The sequence below is a fragment of the Bactrocera neohumeralis genome, unplaced genomic scaffold (assembly GCF_024586455.1).
Source record: "Bactrocera neohumeralis isolate Rockhampton unplaced genomic scaffold, APGP_CSIRO_Bneo_wtdbg2-racon-allhic-juicebox.fasta_v2 cluster11, whole genome shotgun sequence".
Classification (NCBI taxonomy): domain Eukaryota; kingdom Metazoa; phylum Arthropoda; class Insecta; order Diptera; family Tephritidae; genus Bactrocera; species Bactrocera neohumeralis.
In genome coordinates, this window is record NW_026089624.1 from 21,241,558 (window position 1) to 21,268,371 (window position 26,814).

The 26,814-nt window shown below is 39.2% G+C and overlaps 1 protein-coding gene across 2 annotated transcripts; it reads right to left on the bottom strand.

The window, feature by feature from the left end:
* Window positions 1-26,030, bottom strand: LOC126766099 (eukaryotic translation initiation factor 4E transporter). 2 transcript variants are annotated; one of them, XM_050483881.1, is made up of 6 exons: window positions 25,876-26,030; window positions 24,152-25,258; window positions 18,247-19,536; window positions 10,054-11,574; window positions 734-1,087; window positions 1-672 (listed from the first exon to the last, which is right to left on the bottom strand). In XM_050483881.1, exons 2-6 carry the CDS (start codon window positions 24,957-24,959, stop codon window positions 404-406), a joined length of 4,242 nt encoding a protein of 1,413 aa, XP_050339838.1. In that variant the 5' UTR covers window positions 24,960-25,258; window positions 25,876-26,030; the 3' UTR covers window positions 1-403. The 2 variants fall into 2 exon arrangements, with proteins under 2 accessions (XP_050339838.1, XP_050339839.1); XM_050483882.1 differs by lacking the exon at window positions 25,876-26,030 and adding an exon at window positions 25,472-25,603.
* Between the last annotated feature and the right edge of the window lie 784 nt (window positions 26,031-26,814).

Sequence of the window (26,814 nt, forward strand, 5' to 3'; positions counted from 1 at the left end):
TTAGGCTGCTGGTAAAATTTTTTATTTGTATCATAAAGTGAAATACTTACGGGTGTTCTTATTGTAATTGTTTGCCGTCATCTAATTTAGTTATATTTTTTACACTTTATAAACTACAATCGTTTTGAAATCTAAATTATTCATTTGCAATAATTGAGATACTATTTCATACGCATATGGTGTAATATTTATAATTATGACAGAACGCTATATTAGACTTTTTATTTACTACCAATTGATATTAAAAACGTTTTACTTCCGACAATTTCAAAATTAAATCTAAATTCATATAGAATATACTTTCTGCTTATTTAGTGTCACCAAGCCATCTAATAAAAAATATTATTTAACATGTTTCCTAAGTTATACACAACTTTAAACATAATATTTCCACCCTGTGACATTAGTTGCTCACTGGTGCTGAGGAATGTTGTATATTTCTCTCGAAATCTTCTAGACATAACGCTTGATTCATATTCAGGAGCGGAAGTTTTCCAGCAGATGCTTGAGCAAGTAACTCGGGCGAAAACCACTGCGCCAATTGATTACTCGTGGGAGACAAACCACCATCACGCTGATAATTTATTATGCTGGCGGCAGCAGTTGTAGCAGTAGCAGCAGCGTTATTTATCATACCATTACTATCATTGGCAAGTGACGTCTGCATACAAACTGCAAGAAAATGAAATCTTTAAGTTATAAATTACATAGATAAAACAATTACTAAACGAACTATTTCGATTGGTTGTATCAATTGAATGTTGTTGGTGCAACTGTTGTTGTAGGTGGAATTGTTGTTGATGTCTTTGCAACGCTAGAATACGTTGTTGTTGTTGATATAACTGTTGCTGATGTTGAACATGAGGAATTAAGTTAGTGTGGTTTGGTGCTTGTTGTGACACCATCGCGTGTTGCGAAAATGGTGGCGTGGACTGGCTTAAAACATGTTGAGGGGTCTGGTTGTTTTTCAAACGGTTTTGTTGCACTTGTTGAAAATCTAACTTATTAAACATCATTTGATTTAGCTGCGGTATTTGTGGGTGATTGCCAGATTGTGGTGGTAAAGGAGCTTTTAAAATTGGTCGCCCTGTGTAAATTAAAAAATATATATTAGGTCGTGTGTTAGGTATGTTTGAAAATTTCACTAGATTTTTTTTGTTTGTTTGTTGTTGTTGTTTTAACGGAAATTCAATCCCCGTTGGGATGGTAAATGTCATTTGTGTTGACGTCGATGTCATCTAACGGTAGGCCCAAGAAACGTGCTGTTTCGACGGGGTCGGACCAAAGGCAGGAGGATGTTAAATGGGTGGGGTTTATGGGGCATGCAAAGAGGTGGTCAGTATCATGCGGAGACTCGTTGCATGCAGGACATACGTCGGGTATGTCAGGGTCTATTCTGGATAAGTAGGAGTTTAACCTGCTACAGTATCCAGAACGTAGTTGCGCAAGGGTCACACGCGTTTCTCGCGGCAGCTGGAGCTCTTCGTCTGCGATGGGTGGTGGTTTGACTCTAAGAACGCCATTCACGGAAAGGGAGTCGGTGAAGGTGTTGATGGCTCCGCTGTGAATGGCGGTCAGTACCTTTCTAAAGTTAGTTGCGTCCGAAGTCCGGTCGGCGTACTGTACGACGTCGTCGACGTAATCCAGGAATGACCTTTTGATGCTCCTAGGAGGCGGTTCCGCTCCAAGCAGATGACTGCAGGGTTGATTTCTGTGAAAGCATCCCAGCAGGAACTGCCTGGAGAGGAGTTCATTATGCTCCTTAACTGGGAGCATAAGCGTCTCACTGTGGAGGTGTTCAATGGGAGACATCAAAAGACATCCTGTAGTGGTCCGGAGTGCAGTGTTTTGACAGGTATGTAGTTTCCTCATCTGCGTACCACTGCATCCAGGCGACCATATGGGGGCTGCGTAATTGAGGACCGGCCGGCCGATTGCCTTGTATGTTGCCAACAACGTTTCTTTGTCTTTTCCCCATGTGCTGCCGGCTAGCGAGTTGCGGCTCTGTACTTTGGCGATAATCGCGGTCGTATGAGGAGAGAAGGAGCATAGACTGTCAAATGTTACACCTAAAATCTTAGGATTATTGAGTCGGAATTTTAACGCCGTCGACTGCAATGTTAAGCTCAAGTCTATACTCCTTCGTCCAGTTTGTGAATATGGTCGCTGTGGATTTGGTGGGGGAAAGTGTGAGATTTCGTGCAGTGAGGAAACGAGAAAGGTCGGAGAGGTAGCTGTTTACCTTCGAACACATGCCATCAATTCCATTGCCCGACGCCAATATCGTGCAGTCATCAGCGTACGAGGTTATGGCAACTCCTTCTGGTGGTTGTGGGAGTTCCGAGATGTAGAAGTTAAACAGTAGTGGGGAGAAGACACCACCCTGCGGAACCCCCTGTTTAATTCTTCTCAGTTTAGATGTTTTACCTCGAAATAGTACGGATGACTGGCGACCGCTCAGATAGTTCATGGTCCACCTCTTTAGCCCTGGAGGGAGCGTAGTTGTTTCGATGTCCTGCAGTAGCGTTGTGTGATTGACCGTGTCAAAAGCTTTTGACAGGTCCAGCGCTACTAGGATCGTTCTTTCGCAGGGTGGTTTCTGGTTGAGGCCACGAACTATCTGGGCGTTTATGACGCTAAGTGCTGTGGTTGTGCTGTGCACTTTTCGGAATCCATGCTGGTGGCTGGCTAGGCTCAGGTGGTGAGTGAAGGTCGGGAGTAGCAAGGCCTCAAGTGTCTTCACTACTGGGGAGAGGAGAGTTATCGGTCGATAAGATTCCCCTTTGTTGGCGGGTTTCCCAGGTTTCAGTAGTGGGACCACTCTTCCGACTTTCCACACATCGGGTATTTGAAGAGTGGTCAGCGACAGATTGAGGACCTTGGTGAGATATCCTATGGCCAATGGATTTAGATGATTTTGCTTTTTTGATGGCACCCTGAACCTCCTCATCGGTGAAAGTAAGTGGCGCGCCTTCGTTTGGCATTTTGCGCAGCCGTCGGTTAACACATCGTTTAGCTTTGTCTAAAGCTAGTCCGGCTAAAATAGCTCGCGCACTTCTTCGGGTCCGAAGAGGCATGACCATTGAATTGAACTTCAACTCGGTCGTCATGTCTCTTCGGGTTAGACAGAGCTTTGACAGTAGCCCAAAGCTTACTCACTCCGGTGGAGAGGTTACAGGACTTCAGGTGCTCTATCCATTTCGTTCGCTTATGTTGGTTTACCATTCGCCGAATCTCCAAATTGAGATCCCTTATTCGGGGATCCCCGGGATCGGCATGGCGTAAGGTGTCGCGCTCATTAGCTAAAACGGTTGCTTCGGCTGGGAAATTGGGGCGGATTTCCGCGATTCTTCCAGCCGGGATGAAGCGAGCGGTAGCTGCTGCGATCACCTTGCGGAATTGACGTTCGCCAACACATACGTCCATAGGAATGGGTAGAGCGTTGAAGGTGCTCTCAATAAATTCTGTGAAGCAGACCCAATTAGCTTTGTTAAAGTTAAAATAGGTGCGGTTGTCCACAGAAACAAAATCGGGAGGCTTCACGATCGAAATAATTATGGGCAGATGGTCTGATGCGAGAGTTAGCATAGGTCGCCAGGCTATGCTGTTTATCAGACCACCGCTAGCAATGGTAATATCCGGCGAGCTATTACAGGTGCCCATAACTCTAGTGGGGGCTTCGTCATTCATTGTGCAGAATGTCGAATCGTCAATCTGTTCCGCCAGCTCCATCCCCCTACGATCATTTGACAGGCAGGAATGCCAAAGATCGTGGTGCGCGTTAAAGTCGCCTAGTACCAAACGGTTTTCACCACGAAGTAGCGCACTTATATTCGGGTGATATCCTGTTGGGCAACATGTAACTGGAGGGATGTATATATAAAATATTTCGAGCTCGACATCGCCTGACCGGATAGCTATACCCTGACATTCTAGGGTAGTATCCCTGGGGTCGATGTCCACATCGATTAGACGATACTGCACGGTGTTGTCCATTACGAAAGCTAGGCCACCACCATTATCTCGCTCGCGATCTTTACGTATAACGTTGAAACCTGCACAACTCAGAAGATCTGAGCGGCTGTTTAACTTGGTTTCTTGGACCGCAGCTATCGATAGACGTTCCCAAATCATAAGTGCAACTATCTCCAAGCTCTTACTCTGGAGTCCGTTGCAGTTAAATTGAAGTAGCCGGGTTTGTCGCGGGTGTCCGTGGGTGATCCTGGGGGTGAGGGGTGAGGGGTGACGTGTGGGTGGAAGTTGTTGCAGCTGTAGTACCCGCAGGGGCGGTTGTCGCGCTGGGGTGTTGATAGGCGACATGGGGCAACGTATAAGTCACTCCACTCACGTGTGGTGCGCAGGCCGGAACACGCCGAAAAGTGTTACCAGCCAGTACAAGAATTGCACTCGACGGATGTCACGTTCCGACGTATGACGGTCTAACACACGGAACAAACTGTGCGAGGGACCAAGAGCTGCTGGTGTGTTCTCGCACGAGGATTGGAGCGGGATGAAGGTTGGGGGGGGCACAAGTCAGAAGGGGGGCTATGTTGCCTGGTTGAGCTCCTAGGGACCGTAGAGGTCCTCTGTTGGCCACTCGGATTGGGTGGCGGCGCGGCGCGCGAACTATGTGCGGATTGCACAGCCGTAGAGGCTTGGCTCGCAGTATTGCGCAGGCAACATGGGGCCACGTATCGCGTCGTCCACTCCCTATGAGTCTTAAGGCCTGAACAGGTCTTAAGATGGCTCCATCCATTGCATGTGTTACACCTGACCGAGGTGGAGTTTGGATGGAGCCGTTTTGCGCACACGCAGCAGAAAAATTCCTCCGGGCCCGGGTTGGACTCAATGCCAGCGCGAGTCAGGAGGATACGGAGCAACCCTGCTGCAAGGCATTGCTCTAGTGACGACAAACACAAATTAACACTTACCGATCCAAACGGGGTTAGATCGCCGAAAAAACAGCCCTTGGTCGGATGAAATCCGAGTCAATTCCGGTGCGTAGAACCGGCTGTCGTGGGAATTGTTTTATTTGTTTGTCTTATTTTATTCTACAACCTCTAGAACATTGTCCTAAACTTTCATGTTGATTCGAGTAATAGCTTCCGAGATACAGCCTTGAGAACTTGTGCGATCGTGGCCAGCTAGGCTAGGCGCCTTTCAAAGCGTTTTCTCTAAGGTGTGTTTTTGAAGTCGATGAACACGATTTCTCGAAAAGGTATAGACCGATTTAGTTCGCATTGTGTACACATTTTTAAAATAACAATATCTAGTTATTGAACGAAGAATTTTTTGATTCATTACAACATATTTTTTTAAACTAATAAATAGCAAAAATTTTACCCAAAAAATAAGATTTTTTGGTCAAGGACTGAGAAAAAAATAAAGTTTCGGTTTTTTTATTTCGTTTGTTCATTTTTTTTTTTAATTTTAGGTGAACCATTAATAGGTTATGCTGTTTACGGCGAGAGCACTTATTTGGGAGACATCCAGAGAGATGAGGTTTCAACGGCTGAATTTTCAACTTTTTTATATCAAAATTTCAGGAGACATTGTTCAAATATGTACCTTTGAAAAATATCGTAATAATACCTTTGTTAGTACCTCTGAAATCCACCTAATCCCTTAATAGAAATTTGTTCTTTCCCTTACATAATGAAAAATTTGCCATTGAATATGAAATATCCAATAATATACTATTGTCCACAAGCGTAAGACAATTTTCGATCACGTTTCTAACAGTTGGAGGATGGAGTAATGTGGAGAAGTTCACGTAAGTGAGGATAGTTCTCTGATCTCCATTCACTTGGGAGTGGCCAGAAACGATTCTTTTACGCATGGCTCAAGCAGCTCACGACTTCCGGTCTTTGAACAAGTATCCTCTGAGTAGCCTAAGAACATCCGTTCGAAGGCGAGCTAAAGTGAGAAGGCGAAACATCCCTTACATAGGGTTGTGCCCTGAGTTTGGGTCCCGGCACGAAAAAACCTCTACCAATGAAAAACTACCAACAGCCTCGGAAGAGAGACCCCCCTTTTGATGACGACCATGGCAAACGAAATAAGGACTACGATATTAGGGCATGCACCTGGAATGTCCGGACCCTTAATTGGGAAGGTGCCGCTGTCCAGCTGGTTGATGTTCTCGTGAAAATAAAGGCTGACATCACCGCCGTCCAAGAAATGCGATGGACGGGACAAGGATAGAGACGAGTAAGTCCTTGTGGCATTTACTACAGTGGCCATATAAAGGAGCGCAAGTTTAGTGGATTCGTGGTGGGAGAGAAACTCCGTCGCCGAGTACTATTATTCACTCCGGTGAATGAACCTCTAGCCACAATCCGCATCAAAGCGAGGTTCTTCAACATATCGCTGATTTACGCCCACGCCCCGACGGAAGAGAAGGACGATATGACCCAAGATGCCTTCTATGAGCGCTTGCAGCGCGCCTATGAGAGCTGCCACCGTCACGATGTCAAAAAGGCTAGCCAGTCAAAAACGCTACTCCCTTCCTTCCTTTTCCTTCCTTATCGGCAAAATGTGTGCACAGTCAAAAACGTGGTAAAAACGCAGAAATCAGCCATCTTTGTTTGTTTATATTTGAACAACCTTGCCATTGCCCAATAAGCATATATTGTTTTGAGCACATCTTTGTTTTCAATTACAATTTTTTACAATATAAAATACCAAAACTGAAAACAAACTATCAAAAATAGTTTATATATTTATAAATAATAGCATTCGACTCTGATTTTGAGTTATTTTATGAAAATTTCAAAGATATTGAAACATATTGAACAGATTGAATTATAAAAGCTGATAATTACTAGTGTATCGATATTGGCAACCCTGCGCTGTGAGAGAGCAATCACTTGACACGTTTCCACGGCAAAAATCCAAATGTCGTGAATTCTCACATCATCCCACGTCAAAGAGAGAAGGGAGTAGCGTTTTTGACTGTGCAGTTACATTGCGCGCCCATAAGATAGGTCGTGCCAGTTGACACGACCCACGGTTCAGGGTTTTTGACTGGCTAGCCTAAAAATCGTGATTGGCGACTTTAACGCCAGGGTGGGCAAAGAAGGTATATTTGGCACTACAAATGGGTTGAAGCTGATCGACTTCGCCGGGGTCCGAAATATGGTTACTAGATTCCTGCACAAAAAAATACATCAAGCTACCTGGCTGTCTCCAGTGTTCTTGACGTGCGTACGCGCCGAGGTCCTAACATCGACTCGGACCACTATCTTGTTGCAGCCAAGATTCGCACCCGCCTCTGTGCAGCAAAAAAAGCACACCAACAAACACAAGGAAGGTTCGACGTCGAGAAGCTGCAATCACAACAGACAGCCGAACGATTTTCTACTCGGCTTGCACTCCTGCTCTCTGAGAGCACTCGTCAACAACTCGGTATAAGGGAACTGTGGGACGGCATTTCAAACTCCTTACGTACAGCTGCAACCGAAACCATTGCTTTTCGGAAAGTGCAAAAGAACAGCTGGTACGACGAGGAGTGCCGTGTCGCAGCGGAGAGAAAACAGACTGCCTACCTCGCATCGTTACGATCGACCACAGCACGTGCGGGATGGGATAGATACCGAGAGTTAAAGAGGGAAGCGAGACGCATTTACAGACAAAAAAGGAAAGAGGCCGAAATGTGTGAGTACGAAGAGCTTGCTAAGCTGGCCGACAGGGGTAATGTTCGAAAATTCTAGGAAAAGATGCGGCGGCTAACAGAAGGTTTCAAGACCGGAGCATACTTTTGTAGAACCCCCAAAGGTGATCTAGCGACCGATGCCCAAAGCGATTCCCCAATCGATGACGATGGAGCAGACGTTCCATTGCCCGACCATGAAGAAGTTCGAATAGCAATTACCTGCCTGAAGAACAACAAAGCGGCGGGGGCCGATGGATTGCCGGCCGAGCTATTCAAACACGGCGGCGAAGAACTGAGAAGGAGCATGCTTCAGCTTCTTTGTAAAATATGGTCGCACAAAAGCATGCCCAACGATTGGAATTTAAGTGTGCTCTGCCCAATCCACACAAAGGGAGACCCCACACTCTGCGCCAACTACCGTGGGATAAGCCTCCTCAACATCGCATATAAGGTTCTATCAAGCATATTGTGTGAAAGATTAAAGCCCACCGTCAACGAACTGATTGAATCTTATCAGTGTGGCTTTAGACCTGGCAAATCAACAACCGACCAGATATTCACCATGAGCCAAATCTTGGAAAAGACCAGTGAAAAAAAATCGACAAACACCACCTCTTCGTCCATTTCAAAGCTGCTTTCGACGTTGAGCAACACCAAAAGCTCCGTCAGGATCGCGAAGGACCTGTCCAAGCCGTTCGATACCAAACGAGGTTTCAGACAAGGCGACTCCCTATCGCGCGACTTCTTCAATCTGCTGCTGGAGAAAATAATTCGAGCTGCAGAACTTAATCGAGCAGGTACAATCTTTTATAAGAGTATACAGCTGCTGGCGTATGCCGATGATAATGATGTCATCTGCCTTAACACCCGCACCGTTAGTTCTGCTTTCTCCAGACTGGACAAGGAAGCAAAGCAAATGGGTCTGGCAGTGAACGTGGGCAAGACGAAATATCTCCTGTCATCAAATAAACAGTCGTCGTACTCGCGACTTGGCACTCACGTCACTGTTGACAGTAATAACTTTGAAATCGTAGATAATTTCGTCTATCTTGGAACCAGTGTAAAACACCACCAACAATGTCAGCCTGGAAACTCAATGCAGGATAACTCTTGCCAACAAGTGCTACTTCGGACTGAGTAGGCAATTGAAAAGTAAAGTCTTCTCTCAACGAACAAAAACAAACTCTATACGTCGCTCATAATTCCCGTCCTGCTATATGGTGCAGCGGCTTGGACAATGACATCAACTGATGTTTCGCGAGAAAAGTTCTGCGAAAAACACTGCAGCTCTGAAAGTATTCGATGCAGTACCCGCCGGGGGAAGCAGAGGAAGACCTCCACTCCGTTGGAAGGACCAAGTGGAGAAGGACCTGACGCTTGGAATATCCAATTGGCGCCACGTAGCGAAAAGATGAAACGACTGGCGCGCTGTTGTTAACTCGGCTATAATCGCGTAAGCGGTGTCTACGCCAATTAAGAAGAAGAGGTATCTAACAGTTATTGATAGGAAAGCATGCGTATACAAAACAAAATAATAGGGGCAATGGAGATTATAGATGTAAATCTAATTTAAGTATAATAAATTAGAAATATTCTCTGAAATTTTCAATAAAATAAGACAGATTTTTTCGATTTATTCGATTATTAGAAAAAATACTCGGACACTTTGGAACATTCACAGTAGCTATAGCTTTAAATAAATTGAGTGTAAAACTTCAATGCGTTTTTCTAAAAACTATGTTTTTAAACTGGTAACAACTGTTAATTGTACATTTTGACGCAGAGCCATTTAGCTTTAGTGCCACTATAAGAAGTCACAAACATACAAATGAAATTAATTGAAGCGTTTCTCAAAAAGTTTCAATCTGGCACTAAAATATCTATTAATGAAACTAATTTTTTGGCGGATTGATTTAGTTGAATTTCGAAGTATTAGTCACAGTCACCCCGCGGAGCTTAAATTGGAACTGGATCAAAAGACATCACTTTTAAAATTAATTTTTTTGTTTACAATTTTCTGTCGAATGAAGTGGAAACCTCTCAACCATTACTTATGTTTTACATTTAAAAAATAAAATAAGTTACTAGCAAAACCAAAGAGAAAAAAACTTAGTTTCTATTTACTGTAGTGTTTACACTTTTTTTCGATGCTCTAATTTTTTGTAATAAAATTCTACATTTTTTTTTTTGTCAGAAGCTCCTGATGAACTCGCTTTAGCAAAGATAGTTTATGGTTGTACCGAAAAATTTGGCAGGCAGGCCCGTGGAAAAAGTGACACTTTTTAGAGAAAAAATCTGGTTAATTGAGTAAATATAAGATTAATGCAACCAATTTTATGGTTGCTGTCAAAATGTTTTTTTATGGGTCTGACACATTTGTAAACAGCTGATATGCTTACCCATCGGTTTAATAGCAGTGATACTTTGATTTACTAAATGTAGTGGCCATTTTATTTGTGCCATTGAGTTGCGTAAAGGTTGGACCGCTTGCTGCTGAGGTGTTTGGTTTAAGGATTGTGGCGGCAACGAATTATTGTTACTCATTTGCTGTTGTTGTTGCTGTGTGTTATTCCCACCAAGTATCATCCGTGGTAGAGTGGATGTGGGCTGTTGCATTTGATGTTGGTTGTTGGTTGGATTTATAAATGTATTTTGTGCCATGGCTTTATTTTGCTGCTGTAGTACAGAGTTTAACATGTTATGATGTAGAGTTGTTGGATTTGAGTTCGAATTATCTTTTTCAGCAGTCATCTTACGCAACACCGATGTTGGTGTAAAAGCCAAAGGCGTAGGCGAATTAATATGTCGGGTTGGTTGAGCTTGCTGTTGTGTTCCTGCAGTTTGCTGTTGCATGTTACTTGAAATTTGCATTTGCTGAATATTCTTTTGTTGCGTATCTACTTCATTTAATCCTAACCTATTATTTGACTGTAGATTATTTTCTTGGCGTCGTCTAATTGAATCCTGTTGTTCCTCTATTTTTTTCTTTAGCGTAGCATTTTGCATGATGGCGTGTGTGTGAAATTGCATTTCTCGTTGGCACGGAATAGCTTGGTGATTTGAAGCCTGATGTGGCAGAAGTGAAATTCGTTCTCTTTGTCCTGGAACCATGACATTCTGAATTTGCTGCAAAATCTGCTGTTGCTGTGGCGGTTGGATCGGTGAATTACTGGGGCCTTGGTGGAGGATTGATCCAATAAGTCCACAGTTCTGTTGATTGTGTGGAACATTGCTGTGCAATGTTGCCATCGTAGATGCGTCACGGAGAACTGTAGTAATTGCTTCTTTTATAGACGGTGACGTATTCGGGTTATTAAGTTGCTGTTCCAAAAAATTTATTGACACTACACCACGTTGTATACCTTGAAACAAATTCTGTTCCATACGCTTTTGAGGATGATTCCCAAACAATACAGTTAGTGGAATTGGCTGCGGCTGCGACTGAGACAAAATATTACTTTCTTCATTGCTTTGATGCTGCTGATGATATCCCTGTGAAAGCAAAATCTTTTTCAGCTCATCATTTTTAACAATTATTTGTTGTGAGAGATTTGGAGCAGCTCCTGTTTGCATAATATTAAGCGGAGGCATCGGGTCAGATCGATGTTGTGGCGATATCAAAACATTTGACTGCAGATTGTGTGGTAGTACATGCTGTTGTGTTTGGTTATGCTGCTGCTGTAGCTGTTTATTTCCTGTTCCTAGTTGTTCAAGTACCTTTTTAAATGCTTCAATTTCCCCAGCTTGAGGGTGTTCTGAGATTAACTGCGCATTTGCAATTGAAGGAATCATACTAAGCACTCTTTCCTCATCTTTTTTGTTAGGCATATCGACATGGTGTGTCGCCGGTAAAACTTCATTTGTTGTATTCATGACACCCATACGCGCTTCCAGTTCCTCTACACTCGTGATAGCGGTAACTACACAATGAAGTTAAGAAGAGCATAAAAGAATTAAAAGCAATGTTTCTCTTACAAGAACTGTACTTAAGGGGTTAAGTGTACTTAGAATTTTCGAAAAATCGTTCTTTTTCGTGCAATGTATAATATCTCATACATATACAGCCATGGACATATAAATAGCACACATCTGAATCCCATATTAATTCTAATTTCTTTAATCCTAAAGTAGTTGAACAGTAAAAATTTGGTATGTATCTATTTGTCACCAGTATGAGGCTCATTTCCCTACACAAAATTACTGTTTATTTTCTATTAAATTTTGTACGCGACAATTTTATTGCGTATAGTGTTGATTTGAGGTGGACACATAAATAGCACATTTTTAAGTTCGTAGTTTTTTTTTAATTTTGTGTGAGGTTCTCGTATTTTTTTAATTTAATTTTGCGAATATATAATTATTTCATCAATATTTCATTCAAATGAGAAGAAGAAAACATTCCACGCCGGAAAATAGAGTCCTTATGTCCAATGTGAGCAAAAAACGAAAAGATCCTGCCAAAATTGCTGAAAAAATACATTACTCTCCAAAAATGTTATAAAATGCTCTTTATGCAACAAAACATACCCATCTTGTGTCAATAAAAAGATACCAAGAAAACTAAGACCACGTAAAACTGATAATAGTGTTGACAAAAACATAGTACGGAAGAGCAAAGCGGATCCGTTTAAGCCAGCCAGAGAAATTATGATCGAAGTTAATTACGAATATGGTGTGGTCATGTCCAGAAAGCTTGTAGGAAGACGACTAAACGCATCTCATCTCTTTGGACAAATTACCAGTAAGAAACCACGCCTGTCAAAACGCCACATCAAAATTCGACTGGCATTTGGAAAGGCCCACAGAGACAAACCAGCATAATTTTGGAAGAACGTGTTTTTGAGCGACAAAACCAAGATAAATAGGAAGGTTTCAGTTGAAAAAACATTTGTACGTCGTCCACAAGGTTAATCCCTAAAACCTAGGTATACCAAAAAAACCATTAAGCAAGGCGGTGGAAGTATCATAGTCGGGGGCGTGTTTTCATGGCATGACATCGCGCCAATTGTTCGAATAAATGGTAAAACGGACCAGTTTTAGTATTTGGATATACTGAAAAATAAAATGGATCCATTTGCATTTCAAGCCATGCTCATAAACTGGACATTTATGCAAGACAATGATCCGAAGCACACCGCAAAGGTAGTTAAGCATGATCTCGGCAATAAAAAATGTAAAATATATGAGTCCCCTGTGCAAAACCAGATCTGAAACCAATAGAAAATTTATGTAATGATATCAAGTTCAAAATAGCAAGCAAAAAATTCAAAAATTTTGATGATTTATGAGCTGGAATTGAGAAGCCTTGGTATTCAATCCCAAAGGAACGATGTCAAGAACTGGTGGACAGCATGCAGCAAAGATGTGAGTGGGTGATTAAAAATGATGGATATAGTACAAAATACTAACGAAATGAACAATTTTACAATTTTTTTAAATAATTTTTAAAGATTTTTGTACCCTTTTTTAAACCACTTTTCAGATTGTGCTATATATGTGTCCCAGCTTTCATATAGGATATTGATGTTTTCGTCTTTTTTTGGCGATAATAAAATATTTATTGTTTTAGAGTTTTAGTAATATTAAAGTGAATAATTTTTAATATAAAACGCATGCCTTCTTAAATCCGTAAATGATAAACTTAAGGAATAAATAAATGTTTTCTTATTTGATGACCAAGTGTGCTATTTATGTGTCCATAGCGTATATAAATAATTGGAGTTGGAAAGCAAATTGAGCCTGGAACTTGAAATGTGTCTTCTCAGAACTTTGTTTTTGACCTGGTGAATGCCACAGCTCGAAATATATTTTAATGATTTTTACTACTTGAAAAATTGAAAATCTATTGCCTGATCAAAGGCCTTCTTTATTTGCGATTTTTTATAAAATGTTGATTTTTCACGAAAAAATATGGAAATAAAATTCCTGAGGCCGCCACTTTATTAATTAAAAAAGAATTAATTTCTTCAATTAACTACTTATAAAACTGATTTTTTGCCCGATTGATTTAGGTGAATATCCAATGATTGGTGATGGTCATCGCAAGGAGCTTCGTTTGAAACTAGATCAACACAAACAAATATTACTTTTAAAATTGTTCAGGGGTGTTCCAGAATCCAATAGTTGTCGGAGTCGGAATTGAAACGGATAAAATAAATGTAGTATATGTCATGATTTCAAATATTACAGGTTTAACGTTCCAAATAGAAACTGTATCGCTTTTTGGTATCACAGAAATAGTTTCCGATAGTTTGATCGGTTTTTTCATCAGAAACAAAGCAAAAAGATGACAGAATAACAATAAAAAATGTCATAATTATTGAGTTTATGGAAAAATATCTAGATATTTTAAGAGGATTTCCAAAACGTTAGAAACGCAATTTAGCACCCAAATGCGTCTTTATTCAATCGATGTTATATACAGTTACGAACAATAAAATAGAATCATCCTTAGTATTAATTTTTCGTTCCATGTATAAAATAATATGAATGTGATTTAAATTCAACTAAAATAAGTTTTTATTATTTACTTCATGTCAAGTGCTATCAGTTACAGTAAAAATATTTACAAAAAAAAAATAATTCATAAATATTGCGATAACAAAAGTAAAATAAAAATTTAAAAAATTCGGAGAACAAATCAAAATAATATCTTACAATAAAAAAATAAATTTTTACAGAAACCAGCCTTTAAGAAAAATGTGCCAAAGAGACTTTCCTACAAGTCGTCTTCTTACCATTCTTGAATAAATTTGTGCACCTAATTCTTGTTGAATGGCTGCAACGGTTCTAAACGGATCGCACAGTGACAATCTTGCAATATATTGATCGAATTCCGCAGTCTTTTTTTGTGGTCTCAAGCTTTTTTTTTGGAAAATTTTAAGGCATTAAACTCACATTTTTGAAGCATATTCGATATGTTTGCAATTTCTATTTACGTGTGATCCTTCTTTCGCAAATTTTCCTTCCTCCCTACTCCTCCCTGATTTGCTAGAAAAATAATTCTACATAAATACATATGTACATATTTTATACAAATATTCATTACACAGATCTAATAAAGTTAATATAAGCAGAATCAATATTTTTTGTTTATGAAATTACTTCGCTATTAATTCTATTATTTTTTCATTATACACAAAGCACGCTATTTACACTTTTTAAATTACAGTTAACTGTTAAACTCGCCAATCCTTTCTTTTTTTTAAGTACAAATGAATACACTTGTTATTACACAAAAAAGTTACTACATAAATGAAAATGTTCAAAAAAATTATACCGTTGTTTCAAAACAAACCCTCTGATTCCATTTTATTGTCCGTTACTGTAAATCTGTAGAGTAAGAATGTATACCAACATACAAGTTAATGTAAGCTAAATTTCTCATGCGATTCGCCTGGTGCATCAAGCGGATTTCGTGATCACTTAAAAGCTTCCTTTTATTGTTTTCGTTGACATTTTTCAATACAATAGAACTCATCAAAAACTTAAATATAATTGTTTCCAAATTTAGTTATTTGCAAGTTTTATCACATAAGTAAACATATATATAGGGTTGTGCGCTGGGTTTAAGACCCGCCACGTAAAACGCGCACCCAATGAAAGTTTACCAACTGCCTCGGATGAGAGATCCCTCTTTTGAGACGACCATGGCAAACGAAATAAGAACTACGATTTGAGGGCATGCACCTGGAATGTTCGGTTCCCTAATTGGGAAGGTGCCACTGCCCAGCTGGTTGATGTTCTCCAAAATATCGCCGATTTGCGACCGCGCAACGACGGAAAAAAAGAACGATGTGACTAAAGAAGCCTTCTATGAGGGCTTGGAGCGCACCTATGAGAACTGCACCCGTCACGATGTCAAAATCGTGCTTGGCGACTTTAACGCCACGGTGGACAAAGAAGGTATTTTTAGCGCAACAGTCGGTAAATTCAACATCCACGAGGAAACATCCCCAAATGGGTTGAGACTGATCGACTTCGCCGGGGCCCGTAATATGGTTACATGAAGTACTAGATTCCAGCATAGAAATATTTATCAAGCCACATCGAATCCAATGTTTAAGATGTGCGTGCGCTCCGAGGTCCTAACATCGCCTCGGATCAGTATTTTGTTGCAGCCAAGATCCGCACCCGCCACTGTGTAGCAAAAAACGAACGTCAACAAACACAAAGAAGGTTCGACGTCGAGAACATGCAATCACAACAGACAGCCGAACGGGCTTGCACTCCAGCTCTCTGAGAGCACTCGTCAACAACTCGGTATCAAGGAGCTGTGGGACGGCATTTCAAGCTCCTTACGTACAGCTGCAACCGAAACCATTGGTTTTCGGAGAATGCAAAAAAACAGCTGGTACGACGAGGAGTGCCGTGTCGCAGCGGAGAGAAAACAGACTGCCTACCTCGAAACGTTACGATCGACCACAACACGTGCGGGATGGGATAGATACCGAGAGTTGAAGAGGGAAGCGAGACGCATTTGTAGACAGAAAAAGAAGGAGGCCGAAATGCGTGAGTATGAAGAGCTTGATAAGCTGGCCGACAGGAGAAAAGCTCGAAAATTCTACGAAAATGTGCGGCGGCTAACAGAAGGTTTCAAGACCGGAGCATACTCTTGTAAAACCCCCAAAGGTGATTTAGTGACCGATGCCCAGAGCATACTTAAATTATGGAGGGTACACTTCTCCCGCCTGCTGAATGGCAGTGAAAGTACAACCACAGGAGAAGGCGAACCCGATTCCCCAATCGATGACGATGGAGCAGACGTTCCATTGCCCGACCATAAAGAAGTTCGAATAGCAATTACCCATCTGAAGAACAACAAAGCGGCGGGGGCCGATAGATTACCGGTTGAGCCATTCAAACACGGCGGCGAAGAACTGATAAGGAATATGCATCACCTTTTTTCTAAAATATGGTCGGACGAAACATGCCCGACGATTGGAATTTAAATGTGCTTTGCCAAATCCACAAAGAGGCCCACAATCTGCGCCAACTACCGTGAAATAAGCCTCCTCAACATCGCGTATAAGGTTCTATCGAGCGTATTGTGTGAAAGATTAAGGCCCACCGTCAACAAACTGATCGGACCTTATCAGTGTGGCTTTAGATCTGACAAATCAACAACCGACCAGATATTCACCATGCGCCAAATCTTGGAAAAGACCCGTGAAAGAAGAGTCGACACACACCACCTCTTCGTCGATTTCAAAGCTGCTTTCGACAGCTCGAAAAGAAGCTGCCTTTATGCCGCGATGTCTGAATTTGGTATCCCCGCAAAACTAATACGGCTGTGCAAACTAACGTTGAGCAACACCAAAAGCTCCGTCAGGATCGCGAAGGACCTCTCCGAGCCGTTCGATACCAAACGAGGTTTCAGACAAGGCGACTCCATATCATGCGACTTCTTCAATCTGCTGCTGGAGAAAATAATTCGAGCTGCAGAACTTAATCGAGCGGGTACAATCTTTTATAAGAGTGTCCAGCTGCTGGCGTATGCCGATGATATTGATATCATCGGCCTCAATACCCGCGCTGTTAGTTCTGCTTTCTCCAGACTGGACAAAGAGCGAAAGCAAATAGGTCTGGCAGAGAACGAGGGCAAGACGAAACAACCCCTGTCATCAAACAGTCGTCGCACTCGCGACTTGGCTCTCACGTCACTGTTGACAGTCATAACTTTGAAGTTGTAAATAGTTTCGTATATTTGGGAACCAGCGTAAACACCACCAGCAATGTCAGCCTGGAAATCCATCACAGGATAACTCTTGGAAACAGGTGCTACTTCGGCTTGAGTAGGCAATTGAAAAGTAAGGTCCCCTCTCGACGAACAAAAACCAAACTCTATATATCGCTCATAATTCCCGTCCTGCTGATGAGTCGACGTTGAGAGTTTTCGGGAGAAAAGTTCGGCGAAAGATTTATGGTCCTTTGTGCACTGACCACGGTGAATATCGCATTCGATGGAGCGATGAGCTATATGAGATATATGTACGACGACATTGACATAGTTCAGCGAATTAAAAGGAGGCGGCTACGCTGGCTAGGTCATGTTGTCCGAATGGACGAAAACACTCCAGTTATGAAGGTGTTTGAAGCAGTACCCGCCGGGGGAAGCTGAGGAAGAGGAAGACTCCGTTCCCACGACAGTCGGGTCTTCGTAACCGGATTAGACCCAGATTTTTATCCGGCCAAGGACTGTCAATTCGGCAGAACTCTGCCGCTACAAAAACGACAACAACAAGACCTCCACTCCGTTGGAATGACCAGGTGGAGAAGGACCTGGCTTCGCTTGGAATATCCAATTGGCGCCACGAGCGAAAAGAAGAAACGACTGGCGAGCTGTTGTTAACTCGGCTATAATCGCGTAAGCGGTGGCTACGCCAATAAAGAAGAAGAAATAATAATAGGAATCGAATATTGGTTTGCAATTCTGACAACGACGCATTTCTCTATTGAATTCCACAATATCCTTGATAAATTTTTATTCAAATTGCTTTCAAAACAAGTCGACATCTTTTTTAATACATAGTTAATTTGCCAATTTTTGACTATACTTAACCCCTTAATATTGTCAAACAACAAACATGTACCTTTTTGCGTTATAACAGAATCCGGTAAAGCTGGCAGTTTGTTAAGAAATTCCATCAGAGTATTACTTTCATTTTTGGTGTCACTTTCAATGAAATCCATAGCTGTATTGTTTGCATTGCAATTTCCGAATTGTCCTTCATTACCTACAGTTTTATTAGCGAACCAACGGCTAAATCGAGAGCTACCTATTACTTCATTCTCATTATTGGAATTGTCTCCACACATTAACGAGTGTTTAAGGGGATCAAGATTAGGATTTAGGAAGACATCAAAATTGAACTCTGAGTCTCTGGAAGTGTTTGACTTTTTTGAAATTTCTTCAGTTTCGAGCATAAAATCTGGAAGTGTCGCATCAAAAGTTTCATTGCTTCGTCCTAATCGTTTAGCGTTCTTTTTGCTGTCACCATTGCCTTTTAACACTTTACTTCCCTCTTCCTCACGGAGAGAATCTATGTTTTCAAAAGAAATTATATTGTTGCCGGATGGCAAAGTGCCTGGTGATAAAGTTACGGTTTTATTGTCAACATTCTCGTGATCTAATAATAGATGTAATTGCTCTTTTGACTTCGAGCTAGACAAATTCAAAGTACTGCTCTCGCGAGATGATGAACTTTCACTTATTTTTCGCGACGAATTTGGAAAATGTGTACGCTTAGTGCTACCAATACCTTCGTTAGAGCTTTCATTGTATTGGTCGTCAATTTCTTCGAATCCACGCAATTCAATTGTATCATGTTGAGATGTTGGACCACTACTGAACCATTCAGGCTCTTCATTCCTATCATGATATTTCTGGTTCCGTCTATTACGATTATGAGATATAGAATGCTGATTTGAAGAAGACTCAGCAGCATATATATCTCGTCTAGTACCACCACCATGAGCATTTGGTGTCTGAGCATTGCTTACGTATTCATATTTATCTCGGACATTGTCATTGTCACCACCGCCACGCCGTTCCAAATGTCGTCGGTCTGAGTATCCATTTCCAACCGAAGTTCGCTCTGAATACCGCCCCACACCTCGGGCCTGACTTAAATGATTTGGCGCTAATATTTCTTTATCTTGAATTGGGGCAGAGCTTAAGTTTTGGCCTTTATCTCTGTCTTGAGAAGCACGATAATCCCAGTTTACGTCGCGGTGTAGCAGACGGCCGCTGCCGATTCTACGTTCTTGAGCGATGCCACCGTTATTGTGGCTATATCTACATAAGCCTAAAGATATGGGTGATGATAGTCGTCTACTGCCAGACTGAAGTTCTTGTTCTTTGTCTCGCTCGCGGTCTTGCTCTGTAAGAGAGAAAAATATTACGTTCAGAAATCAAGGGTTACAGAATAACTCACAGCACTCATTTTTAGAAAACTTTAGAATACCGTCCCATTATTTCGGAAATAAACTGGGTATGGTCGAATAGAGGAGGTTCCACAGATCAAGAATATATATAGCAGGAAACCAATAGTTTTCGAGATATTTGCACTACCATTATTTGAATTACGTTTTTTTTGGATTTAAAATTAATTTTACACTTATATTTTTCATTTTTATTTTCACTAACACTTCATTAAATTGTTTGTACACAAATTTTTTTTTGCATTATATAGTGCAAAAATAGTTTTAATTCAATGTTATTGAATCTGGAGAACCTCCTCTATCCGACCATTCCCATTTTATTTCCGAAATCCTGGGTCAGTATTCTAAAGCCGACCTTTAAATTTATTATGGAAATAAGTCATTATTTAAAAATTTTTATTGAAAGCAATTACTAATACAAAGTTGCCAAGAAAATGTATTATATGAAGTCGCAAGTGAAAAACTTATAGTTACTACAAGTAACGAAGGAAAAAAGTAGGGAACATTTTTGCACACAAATATTTTAGCAAATTGGTGAAAGAAACGACGCATATTGCAGTGGGTGAGAGCGCTATATAATTTACTTTGGCAGAGTGTTTTGCATACGAGTTCCGCAAATGAGTTCCAGCCATACCAAAAGAAGCTGTTGGAAAAATAATGTATGATAGTCTTCATGTCTTTTTAATATTATTAATCTAACACGCTATTCACTGTGGCTACAACCCGGAGACGGGTTTCGGGGAAACTTTAGTATACCATCCCATGATTTCAGGGTGGGTTGGTTGGATAGGGCTGATGCTCCAGATTAAGAATATATACAGTTATTGCCGCCGCAAACTTATAGTTTTCGAGATAATTGCATTTAAAGTTGAAAATTTTGCAAATTTTATATAGCAATTTCTCGATTTCTAGTAATTATTTCTTTCATATTATGCACTTTTTATACACTTACACTTCACTACATTGTTTCTACATATTTATTTTTCAGTAATTATTTAGATATTTGCTTAAAATAAGCATTTTATATTTTACACAAATTTCATTATTCATGATAATAAGTATTGCCATAATTACACATTTATCAAACAAATAAAAATGAATATGAAAACTTAATCGCAGGAAACAAATACCTTCTGAAATAAATTTTCCATTGTAATAAAAAAAGTTTTAAGGCTTATAAGTAGGTTTAAATGCATCTAATAATTGTACATAATGATTATTTGCAATATTTTTCCTCCAAATAAATTCAAAAATTAAATTGGAAAAATCATCACCATTATTATAAGTCTTTAATAAAAAATCGTTTAATTACGCGCCACTGGGGCTTGATGCGTTGAGTGTGGGTCCCGTCCTCTGCGACGAACGGATTATCGGGGTCGCTGTGATTAACCCGTCGGTGCTCATACCCGTGGCTGGACAGACAATCGTACGCCTTCCAGCAATCAGTACATATAATGCTCCCTTTTGTCACGTGCTTCTCTATCAAAGGTATGAGCACCTCAGCAGACCTGACATTGCCGGGACATACCACCAGCCTAAGGTCGTCACTCCCATCTTCAACCATCCCAAGAACCCAGTGGCCTTCGACTCTCCGCCCTAAAATAAGAAAAGATATATTAATTACATAAAAAAAAATTATGTTTTTATTTTATTACCTTTATTGTATTTCCTCTTTCCAAATTTGCTTTCATCTATTTGAACAGTTTTACTAGGGCCACCAATTTTACTTACCGCTACCCGATGGTCAACCTGGTATAATACTACGGCTTCGCGGCAGTAATTATACCAGTCACATATAGTAGCGCTAGATAAAACTGGTTCTCTGATAAAACTGTTCTTCCTCACTTCAGCATGCGACCAATGAGATGCATACGCATACATTAGATAAAATGTTTGAGGAAGTGGAATTTTCGCGTTATCGAACCAGGTATCGCTCGATCATGCCAATGCAGTTCGGTTCCGACAACCACCTCTCCGGCATAGGAACGCCCCAACAGTGCTACTTTTATTTAATGGCAGCGTCATTGGCACTTTATGCGTAGACACATTTTAGATTTTAAAATCAATCCTTGCTCTTCCGCTAAGAAAATACATTTTTCTTTACTATAAAATGTTTAGATTATTTTTACAATATTCCACATTGATTTAACTTCCGACGCTTTAAGCACATTGGTTCGCTTTACGACACCTCGGCTGGTTGACGCTCCGACACATATCTATTTAAGTGCCTTAACTTATATTTTTATCAATTTAAAACTTATATTACTTACCTGATGAATTTGCACTCATTTCTTTAAATACACCTTAACTTTTAATAATTATATATTTATAAATTATAAATTTTATGTACTTTAAATTTGTATCCTGGACACAGGCATAAACGCGGAATTGATAAATGTGAAGATAATGACAAAACGGAAGCGCTTCAAAAAAAAACTAACCCTGGCCGATCCAACACCGGGAAAAACATAAATTTATTCGCGTTCCACCTCTTTCCGCATTGGCGGCCTTCGGCCGCGCTTGAAAAAAAATAACCTTGTCTGATCCAACACCGGGGTGTGTCAGGTTTTATTTTAAGTAAAACTCCTTTTTGCATTGGCGGCCTTCGGCCGCGCTTCTAAAAAAAAAATAATCCTGGCCGATCCAACAACGGGGTGTCAGCTTTTTTTGAGTAAAACTCCTTTTAGGCGTCGGCGGCCTGCCCGATCAAAAATCATGATATATTATGTATTTGGGGTATAATCCTATTTTTTATTCATTTTTATTCGTTTGGTAAATGGGGAAGAATTTAGTATACCATCCCAGGATTTCGGGAATAAAATGGGTATGGTCGGATAGAGGAGATTCTCCAGATCACGAATATATATGGTTATAGCCGCAGGAAGCTTATAGTTTTCGAGTTATTAGCGTTTTAAGTTGAAAATTTGCAATATTTTAATTACATATTTCCGATATATAAAATTAATTTTGCACTTATATTTTTCACTTTTATATACGCTAACACATCACTTATTCATTTGCACACATTTATTTTATATAATATAGTGCAAAAATAGCTTTTAATAAACATTTAAATTGTTGTTGAATTTGATTATTTAAGAATAACAAATAAATTACAAACTGTCATATAATCAGTGTTACCTTATCACCATCATTTTTATAATAACTAAATGAAATAAAGGGAACAGATTATACCCCAAATACGAAAATCAACAACCTATAAAAAACAATATCCCTGGTCGGTCCAACACCAGGGTGTATCAGAATTTTTTCGCGTTGAACTCCTTTTTGCGTGGGCGGCCTTCGGCCGCGCTTCACAAAAATAACCCTCGTCGGTCCAACACCGGGATGTATCAAATTTTTTTCGCGTAGAACTCCTTTTTGCGTTGGCGGCCATCGGCCGCGCTTCAAAAAAATAACCCTGGTCGGTCCAACACCGGGGTGTATCAAATTTTTTTCGCCTAGAACTCCTTTTTGCGTGGACGGCTTCAAAAAAATAACCCTAGTCGGTCCAACACCGGGGTGTATCAAATTTTTTTCGCGTACAACTCCTTTTTGCGTGGGCGCCCTTCGGCCGTGCTTCAAAAAAAATAACCCTGGTCGGTCCAACACCGGGTATATACATTTTTTTTTCTCCCGTAGAACTCATTTTTACATTAGCAGCCACTTAAATTTTTTATATTTTTTTTTAATGTTTATCAACGATTATGTTTCCTGTATTTAGGGTATAATATTTCTACATATTTTTTTTTTATTTTAGTTTGTAAAATATTTTACTATAGTAACACTGATTATTTGACACATTTATTTTTACAAATGATGTCGATAAGGTAACACTAATTATATGACAGTTTGTAATTCATTTGTTATTCTTAAATAATCAAATTCAACAACAATTTAAATGTTTATTAAAAGCTATTTTTGCACTATATTATATAAAATAAATGTGTGCAAATGAATAAGTGATGTGTTAGCGTATATAAAATTGAAAAATATAAGTGCAAAATTAATTTTATATATCGAAAATATGTAATTAAAATATTGCAAATTTTCAACTTAAAACGCGAATAACTCGAAAACTATAAGCTTCCTGCGGCTATAACCATATATATTCGTGATCTGGAGAATCTCCTCTATCCGACCATACCCATTTTATTCCCGAAATCCTGGGATGGTATACTAAAGCCGAACCTTCGTGTAAAATATAAAATGCTTATTTTAAGCAAATAACTAAATAATTACTGTAAAATAAATATGTAGAAACAATGAAGTGAAATGTAAAAGCATAAAAAGTGCATACTATAAAATAAATAATTACTAGAAATCTAGAAATTGCAATATAAAATTTGCAAAATTTTCAACTTTAAATGCAAACATCTCGAAAACTATAAGTTTGCTGGCGCAAGAACTATATTCTTAATCTGGAGCATCAGCCCTATCCAACCATACCACTTATAACTCTGAAATCGTGGGTATACTAAAGCCGACCCTATTTCGGATTTAAAAAAAAGTACACAATATTCTTAAAAAATTTAATTTGAGTTTGTTGCATACCTAAAAGTTTTCTCTGAGGTGATATAAATATGTTGGGGTCATCTCCAGTGATCGAACCGCCGCTACTTCCGCGTTGAAGATAATCGTATAATTGATCCTTGTTTCGTTGGCGCATATTCCCGTTATTTCCACCGGAAATATTACTGTAAAATAAACCGTCTTTAACCTCTGTTGGCGTTTGCGAACGGGTATCGACAGGAGAATTGGGACCATAAGAGGAATTTCCACTGCTCGACAAATTTTGTGATCCCACAATAGCAGCATTACTAGAAGGTGCAGAAGAAGCAGCAATACGTCTTTTAGCAAACGCTGGCATAAGATGAGATGAAGAAATGCTGCGATGATCTATGTACGTCTTATGAAGATTGTGATAAGAAGTATTATGTTGCGAAGAATTCGAAATGTTTAATGTAGTTTCACGACTTCCCGGAGAACGTTGTGCCCGTACATTCATATTCCCCGATGATAATTGTGCTGCATGATTAGCGACATATGCGTTGCTAGATACTGCGGTTCCTTCGTTATTGGAACCTGCACTATTTTGGAGACCGTTGCCACTGGCATTAAACTTCCAAACACCAAGCGATTGCAATTCAGCTCTTAGGTCATATTCAGGACGGCGACGGGAATTTGTTTCGTTGCGAAGATCGAAGAGTTTCGATCTACTATAACGCATTATATTATCACAGTTAGAAGCTGTGGTGTTACTAATATCGCAAATGGCGTCCGGTAACTGGTAATAATATAGTTTAAGCGGACTTTGACATTTAATAGTCATGTCCAACGCCGGAACCGGTGAAGTATTCATCACCAAATATTATTCAATCCAAATATGAATAAAATTCGTCGCCAACTTATTGAATTATGATACTTCTTAACAAATGTGTAAATTTTAAATTGATTATTTTAAATTGATTATTTTAAATTATTATATAGTTCTAAACAGAGCATTATTTAACCGCTTGTAAAACTTGTATATTCACACAATATTTGAAGTTGTTCTTTGTTATAGTAATTTCTTGCTTGTATAAATTATATTACACTATTACCTCTTGATTTTACAGATGAAATTAAGTACTCTTTTACTATTAATGTCAATCTCTTTGGCTAAAGATAACGTTAAAAAAATCACGTCAATGTTCGTAAGAAAGCAAATTAATGCAGATGTTTGATAATTTCTAACAGGAGTTAATTTTCTAATTCATGCTTGAAGATTTAGCATAAATCGAAAATTGGCAGAGAAATAAAATTTTTTTTAATGCTTCAGGTAAAATGCTACAAATGTATACTGATGTTTTTAAATAACTTTTCGTTACTCACAAAGCCAAAAGTAAAAGCTATGCACGAAATAAAAAAAGAGTAATGCACCACCTTGCTAGTTCCCTAAAGTACTCAAACTAATATTGCCATCTCTACCAAATATGTGTATGAGAGCAATATTAAACATCGACAATATGTACAAAAACTATGCAACTTCGTATTAAATTTATATTTGGAGATTGATTTTTTAAGAAATAATAAGCAATCCTTTTGAAAAACTAGATGCTAAATTGGCTTTCATATCGTTTATTACAAAATCTGGGGAAACATTCAATAATAAAAATTTTAATATAAGTAAAAGTTCTTTACAATTACAGATTTCAATATGGGTTGGCAATACTAAATGTGGCAAATACAATGGCCGAGTCGGATCAACTTGCTAATAACTTTTAAATTTTTTTTACCATTATAGTACTGTTTGCACGCGTTACTTAATGTGTATCAGTACAACTTATTGAGCACCTACTATTACAAAGCATAGAAAAACTACACTACAAGTTTGAATTTTTTTCTCTTTAGTTTCACGCCATAATGAATTCTGGCTAAGTTTTGTATAATTATTCACATTGGCATTCAATATAAGGAAGTATTTATTCAAAATTCAGAAAGCCGTTTGTTACACATAAATTAACCACAAAATTTGTATAAAGAAAGCAACACTTGAACAAAAGAGAAAAACAAATCGAACGCAGAGGCTCACGTCATGGATGCTCTGTTTTTATTGATAGAACTTGGCTTATACATATTATATATCCTACTGTCATAGAAATCGCAGTACAGAACTGCCATTTCAAAATTTTCCGATATGTGTGTATTGTTCACAATGTTCTTGATAAATGCTTTCACGCACTTTTGATTTTATACTATGCTCACAAAAAGATTATCTTGATATATGTATGTATATTTTGGCTGGGATTTAGAATAGCATCCCCGGATTTCGGGAATAAAATGGGTATCACTGGAAAGGTGACGTTCTCCAGATCACGAAAATATATATACATAGTTGCCGCTGACTTATAGTTTTAAAGATATTTGCATTTAAAGTTGAAAAATTGACAACTTTTACATTGATAATTTGTATATTGTGAGTAACCTTTTCACTTACATATATTATGCACTTTTCACTTACTAGCACTTCACTATAACGTTTCTGTATATTAATTTTTTTAATATTTGTTGTAAATATTGTTTGTTATTGTTAATCTATAGAAACGTTATAGTGAAGTGCTAGTAAGCGAAAAGTGCATAATATAAGTGAAAAAGTTACCACAATATACAAATTATCAATGTAAAAGTTGTCAATTTTTCAAATTTAAATGCAAATATCTTTAAAACTACAAGTC